At 43.2% G+C, this 7,500-nt stretch overlaps 1 protein-coding gene across 1 annotated transcript in view; it reads right to left on the bottom strand.

The window, feature by feature from the left end:
* The window catches only part of LOC144980724 (sodium-coupled monocarboxylate transporter 1-like), a 45,038-nt gene that overhangs the window by 34,561 nt on the left and 2,977 nt on the right, over positions 1-7,500 (bottom strand). The window contains exon 4 of the mRNA XM_078928443.1: positions 5,295-5,363. Within this exon, the coding sequence (XP_078784569.1) occupies positions 5,295-5,363 (69 nt within the window). The remainder of the gene's footprint in view (positions 1-5,294; positions 5,364-7,500) is intronic.

Raw genomic sequence — 7,500 nt, 5'->3', positions numbered from 1 at the left:
TTTATTTTTTTTTTAGATGTATACTTTCAAATCCTTAGAACCTGAATCATTTTTACTTACGATACTACTATGTTACTAGTGTGCATCTGTGTGAGCGTGTCTATGTCAATATTGTATTGTTATAAATGTGTAACCAAAAAGACAAATTGCCACTTGTTTTGGGGACAATAAAGATATATTATTATTATTATTATTATTATTATTATTATTATTATTATTATTATTATTATTATTATTATTATTATTATTATTATTATTATTATTATTATTATTATTATTATTATTATTAATATGAAGGTTGTTTTAATCGATCGATTTTTGAAGGACGAGTTTTCTGGTCAAACATCTGAAAAACCTGTATTTTCAGTGTACGGTTATGCGGTCTACTGGTATGACACTCGCTTTCGAACCGGAAGGTCCTGGATTCGAGCCTCGCTAATTGGCTCATAGTTGAGCCCTTGGAAAAGGCTCTTTACTCACATTCTCTCACCGTACTCAGGTGTAAAATGAGTACCTGGTCGTTGACAGCGTTGTTTCTGTCCAAAAAAATTGTAATATCGCCTAACAGGTGTCATGTCCCGTCCTGCACGTTAAGTGTTGCTGTTGGCCAGGGACCCATTGTAAAGCGCTTTGAGCACGTTTAGTGGATATTGCTCTATATAAATGCACCAGTAAATGCTTTAGTGTGCAGCATCTGTGAGATTTGAGTTTCTGTCAAGTAAGAGAATTCGGCCCATCTTCCTCAAATGCACCTCAAATCCTGACCCAACTTTCATATCAACAAAAATCCCGCAAATGAACTTAAATCTCTCCTTACCAGCCATTTTCAGGATTTTCCCCAAAACTTCACTCCCAACTAACACAAAAATAGATTTGTATCACTCAGACATAATAGCAGTAAAATTCTTGCGATAAAAAATTTCTTAAGCAAAACATGCTCTTCAACACAAAACATGCTCAACAACACACTGTTCGTTTTTATCTCAATGTTATGATGTACAAAAGAAATTTGAATAAGAAAAATGTTCGTTGCATCGTAACGAATGTGACAATTTTTCTATGGTTGGTAAGGAGTGGGTTAAGGAGAGAGCTGAGCATTGTCATTTTCTGACATAAATCCGTTTTGACACTGCGGGATCTTTGTAACATAATCATACAAAACCGGCGTATGGATATTTGACATAGATCTCTGTAGGTCTTATAGATAGAACGAAGTTGACGTCACTCACTCAGGTCCTTGTTATTGCTTTTTTCCATCCGCGTTTATGAGTAATTCTCATTAAACTGTCACTAAACCAGACTATAAAGGTTTAGGTTACACACAGCATTGTGTGTTGGTCCGTTAAACTTCCGGATGCAATGTAATGAGCTTCGTAGGAAAGCGTATAGATAGAATGCGCTTGGCCAAGGAGTTCACAACATTGCCATCCGGAAGTATAACGGAACAACACACAAACTCTGTGTAATCATGAACTTTTATAGTCTGGTTAATACAGTTTAGTGAGAACAACTCACAAACGCGGATGGCAAAAACAATAACAAAGGCCTGAGTGACGTCATCTGCATACTATCTATACTCTCTATAATTGATTACAACTGAATAATAATATGGTTATAATGATATAATTATCATTTCTGGGACATTTGTGGTGACCTTTGAACTCAAGACCATGATGGAAAGGGGGGGGGGGATGAGGGGGTGAGGGACCATGGTGACCATCAAATTTAATTTGCATAATCTATAACCGGCTGGATCAGTTTGGTATTGCCGGAACGAACCGGAGAAAGAAAAAGAAGCATAAAGTCAAAATTGATCAGATTTAGAACATTTACCTTTGTTTTTGTAGTAAACGTTTTATGAATGGATCGTATTAGTGTGTGGTTGGCACTGGAGGGAATAGTCTCCAACCGTAGCCATCGTTATATTATAGCCTGACACTGAAATCCAAAAGGACTGGCAGTTTGACGTCATTATTTGGTTTTTGCACCGCCTAGTGAGTTGTCGTTAGTAGAGCTCATGGAAACAAGTTATTTCATTGGTTGAACTATTGAATACAACTCACCATTTGTTTTCTTTTGTGCAATAGACTGGCATTTTGACGTCATTTTTTGGTCAGTGTCAGGCCATAACTTTACGAAGGCCACGCTTCAACTGTCGTGACGTCACTTCCTTCCTAATGACGCATAGTAACTTAGCAACTGGCTCTAAACTATCGGAACAATGGCGGACGCCCTTATGAAATATTTCTCCGGCGAGCATAAAAGCGTATCCAGAGGGAAAAAACACATAAATTTGATCATGTTTTGAGTTTTACACATTCTGATCGCTTGAAGCATAAAAAGTAATGATCTTCGTTGTTTAGAACCAGATGGCCGCCGTTGCCGGGCGGCGTGACATCAGACTACTGAATCCAATTGTTGACATTTTGACGACTGTCCGTTGCCATCGTTAATTTATAGCCAGACACGGACCAAAAAATGACGTCAAAATGCCAGTCTTTGGTCACAAAAGAAAACAAATCGTGAGTTGTATTCAATAGTTCAACCAATGGAAGGGACCACTTGTTTCCATGAGTGCTACTAACGACAACTCACTAGGCGGTGCAAAAACCAAATAATGACGTCAAAATGCCAGTCTTTTTGGGTTTCAGTGTCAGGCTATTACTTAACGATGGCTGACGGTTCTCGTGTCAGGCTATAACTTAACGATGGCTACGGTTCTCGTGTCAGGCTATAACTTAACGATGGCTACGGTTCTCGTGTCAGGTTATAACTTAACGATGGCTACGGTTCTAGCGTCAGGCTATAACTTAACGATGGCTACGGTTCTCGTCTCAGGCTATAACTTAACGATGGCTACGGTTCTCGTGTCAGGCTATAACTTAACGATGGCTACGGTTCTCGTGTCAGGCTATAACTTAACGATGGCTACGGTTCTCGTGTCAGGCTATAACTAAACGATGGCTACGGTTCTCGTGTCAGGCTATAACTCAACGATGGCTACGGACTGCTGTATCGTTGTGGTGCTTTCTAATTGGTGTCTTTTGACGCTTTGCGTTTAGATAAAATACTCACTACATCTGCCAGCCGTATGAAACGTACCCAAAAAAAAAAAATTTATATGTAACCTTATCGTTTATAGATAGACGTCAAGTGTGTGCTTAGCTAAGAAGCTCATAACATTGCCATCCGGAAGTATAACGGACGAACACACAAAACTGTGTGTATCCATGAACGTTTATAGTCAGGTTAATACAGTTCAGTGAGCATTACTCATAAACGCGGATGGCAAAAAACAATAACAAAGAACTGAGTGACGTCATCTTCGTTCTATCTATAACTCAACGATGGCTACGGACTGTCCAGGTGTGTGGTTGTGGTGCTTTTCAATTGGTGTCTTTTGACGCTTTGCGTTTAGATAAAATACTCGCAACATCTGCCAGCCGTATAATACGTACTAAAAAAAATTAATATGTAACCTTATCGTTTATAGATAGTGTGCGCTTAGCTAAGAAGCTCACAACATTGCCATCCGGAAGTATAACGGACCAACACACAAAACTGTGTGTAACCTTACACGTTTTTAGTCTGGTTAATACAGTTTAGTGAGAATCACTCATAAACGCGGATGGCAAAAAACAAGAACAAAGACTTGAGTGAAGTCAACTTCATACTATCTATAGTCTGATTGATAGAATTTGTTGAGAACTAACAAGCGGTTTGAAAACCAAAACAAGGAACTGAGTGGCGTCAACTTCATTCGTTCTATAGATAGAATGCGCTTGGCCAAGGAGTTCACAACATTGCCATCCGGAAGTATAACGGACAAACACACAAACTCTGTGTAACCATGAACTTTTATAGTCTGGTGAATACAGTTTAGTGAGAACAACTCACAATCGCGGATGGCAAAAACAATAACAAAGGCCTGAGTGACGTCATCTGCATACTATCTATAGATAGAATGCGCTTGGCCAAGGAGTTCACAACATTGCCATCCGGAAGTATAACGGACCACCACACAAACTCTGTGTAACCATGAACTTTTATAGTCTGGTGAATACAGTTTAGTGAGAACAACTCACAAACGCGGATGGCAAAAACAATAACAAAGACCTGAGTGACGTCATCTTCGAACTATCTATAGATGTTATGTGTTTATCCAGAAAACTCACAACATTCGCCAGCTGGATTAAATCGTAGCCATCGTTAAGTTATAGATAGTTCGAAGATGACGCCACTCAGGACTTTGTTATTGTTTTTTGCCATCCGCGTTTATGAGTAATGCTCAGTGACCTGTATTAACCCTACTATAAACGTTCATGGATACACACCGTTTTGTGTGTTGGTCCGTTATACTTCCGGATGGCAATGTTATGAGCTTCTTATCCAAGCGCATACTATCTATAGATGGTTCGAAGATGACGTCACTCAGGTCTTTGTTATTGCTTTTTGCCATCCCCGTTTATGAGTAATGCTCAATGAACTGTATTAACCTGACTATAAACGTTCATGGATACACACAGTTTTGTGTGTTGGTCCGTTATACTTCCCGATGGCAATGTTATGAGCTTCTTTGCCCAGCGCATACTATCTATAGATGCTATGTGTTTATCCAGAAAATTCACAACATTCGCCAGCCGGATATAACAAACCAACACATGTGTAACCTCAAACGTTTATAGTTTGATTAATACAATTTAGTCAGAACAACTCATAAAATGGCTTGATTAAAACAATAACAATGACCTGAGTGAAGTTATTTTCGTACTATCTACTATTGTGTTGTGCCATCCGCGTTTATGAGTAGTTCTCACTAACTGTATTAATCAGATTATGCACGTGCAAGGTTACACACGGTTTTGTGTGTTGGTCCGTTATACTTTCGGATGGCAATGTTATGAGCGTCTTAGCCAAGCGCATACTATAGGGACCAACACACAAAACTGTGTGTATCCATGAACGTTTATAGTCAGGTTTATACAGTTCAGTGAGCATTACTCATAAACGCGGATGGCAAAAAACAATAACAAAGACGGGTGACGTCATCTTCGAACTATCCCTAGATCATGCCTATAGATAGTATGCAGATGACGTCACTCAGGCCTTTGTTATTGTTTTTGCCAACCGCGTTTGTGAGTTGTTCTCACTAAACTGTATTAACCAGACTATAAAAGTTCATGGTTACACAGAGTTTGTGTGGTGGTCCGTTATACTTCCGGATGGCAATGTTGTGAACTCCTTGGCCAAGCGCATTCTATCTATTGGATTGTAAAAAAGAAAAAAATCTTTACATAGTTCAGCATCCCCATGACCGTTCCGAGCAGCTTGACAGCCTTGGAGTTGAAACGATAGTCCAGGTACTGTGGATGGAATTATCGTATGTGTGGTTGGTGGGTGTGAGATGTGATAATGGTGGTGGTGGTGGAGGTGGCTGTGGTGGTGGTGGTTGTGGTGGTGGTGGTTGGTGGTGATGGTGGTGGTGATAGTAGGTGGTGGTTGTGGTGGTTGTGGTGGTGGTTGGTGTTGGTTGTGTGTGGTGGTGGTGGGTTGTGTGTGGTGGTGGTGTGAGTGGTGGTGGTGTGTGGTGGTGGTGGTGTGGTGGTGGTGGTGTGTGGTGTGGTGGTGGTGGTTGTGGTGGTGGTGGTGGTGTGGTGGTGGTTGGTGGTGTGGTGGTGGTGTGTGGTGGTGGGTGGTGGTTGTGGTGGTTGTGGGGTGGTGGTGTGTGGTGGTGTGGTGGTGTGTGGTGGTGGTGGTTGTGGTGGTGGTGGTGGTGTGTGGTGGTGGTGGTGGTGTGTGGTGGTTGGTGGTGGTTGTGGTGGTTGGTGGTGGTGGTGTGGTGGTGTGGTGGTGTGGTGGTGTGGTGGTTGTGGTGGTTGTGTGGTGGTGGTGGTGGTGGTGGTGGTGGGGGTGTGTTGTGGTGGTTGGTGGTGGTTGGTGGTGGTTGTGGTGGTGGTGGTGGTGGTGGTGGTTGTGGGTGGTGGTGGTGTGGTTGTGGTGGTGGTGGTGGTGGTGTGTGGTTGGTGGTGAGTGGTTGGTGGTGGTTGGTGGTGGTTGTGGTGGTGGTGGTGGTGGTGTGGTGGTGGTGTGGTGGTGGGTGTGGTGGTGGTGGTGGTTGTGGTGGTTTGTGGTGGTTGTGGTGGAGGTGGTGGTGGTGGTGTTTGCGGTGGTTGTGGTTGTGGTGGTGGTGGTGGTGGTGGTTGTGGTGGTTGGTGGTGGGTGTGGTGGTGGTGGTTGTGGTTGTGGTGGAGGTGGTGGTGGTGGTGGTTGCGGTGGTTGTGGTTGTGGTGGTCGTGGTGGTGGTGGTGATGGTGGTGATGGGGTGGTGATGGTGGTGGTGGTGGTGGTGGTGGTTTGGTGGTGGTGGTGGTGGTGGTGGTGGTGGTGTGTGTGGTGTGGTTGCTGGTGGTGTGTGGTGGTGGTGGTAGTGGTGGTGGTGGTGGTAGTGGTGGTTGTGGTGGGTGTGGTGGTGGTGGTGTGTGGTGATGGTGGTGTGTGGTGGTGGGTGGTGGTGGTGGTGATGGTGGTGATGGGGTGGTGATGGTGGTGGTGGTGGTGGTGGTGGTGGTGATGGTGGTGATGGAGTGGTGATGGTGGTGGTGTGAAATGGGGTGTTGGTGGTCGTGGTGGTGGTGGTTGTGGTGGTAGTGGTGGGGGTGATAGTAGTAGTGGTGATGGTGGTGGTGGTGGTGGTGGTGGTAGTGGTACTGGTGGTGGTGGTGTTGGTGGTGGTGATGGTGGTGGTAGTGGTGGTGGTGGTGGTGGTGGTGGTGGTGGTGGTGGTGGTGGTGGTGATGGTGGTCGTGGTTGTGATGGTGGTGGTGGTGGTTGTGGTGGTGGTGGTGGTGGTGGTGGTGGTGTTGGTGGTGGTGGTGGTGATGGTGGTGGTGGTGGTGATGGTGATAATAATGATGACGTGGTGATGATGATAATAATAATGATATCATAATGATAATGATGATGATGATGAGGGTGATAATGATGATGGTGGTGGTGATGATTATGATGATGATAATGATGGTAGTGGTGGCAGTGGTGATGATGATGATGATGATGGTGGTGGTGATGATGATGATGATGATGATGATGATGATGATGATGATGATGACGATTATGATGATGATGCTAATGATGATGAGGATGATAGTGATGATGATAATAATAATGATATCATGATGATTATGATGACAATGATAATAATTGTATGATAATATCAATCTAAAGGATATAATGAAGGCCGAGATCACGTGTCCACAAACAATCAAACTAAATAACACCTGACAGAACGAGTAAACATTCTTACATGCTTTGGACTTTGAACTAGTTACAGAAATGTCATAAGGCAGGAGCGAGGATTTTTGGCATTTTTGACATGTCATAAGGCAGGAGCGGGGATATTTGGCATTGTTGACATGTCATAAGGCAGGAGCGGGGATATTTGGCATTGTTGACATGTCATAAGGCAGGAGTGGGGATATTTGGCATTGTTGACATGTCATA

The sequence above is a fragment of the Berghia stephanieae genome, chromosome 10 (assembly GCF_034508935.2).
Source record: "Berghia stephanieae isolate SIO BIC M18660-M18661 chromosome 10, UCSD_Bste_1.3, whole genome shotgun sequence".
Lineage (NCBI taxonomy): Eukaryota > Metazoa > Mollusca > Gastropoda > Nudibranchia > Aeolidiidae > Berghia > Berghia stephanieae.
The sequence above is the reverse complement of the archived record's forward strand: the minus strand, read 5'-3'. Positions and strand labels throughout refer to the sequence as shown.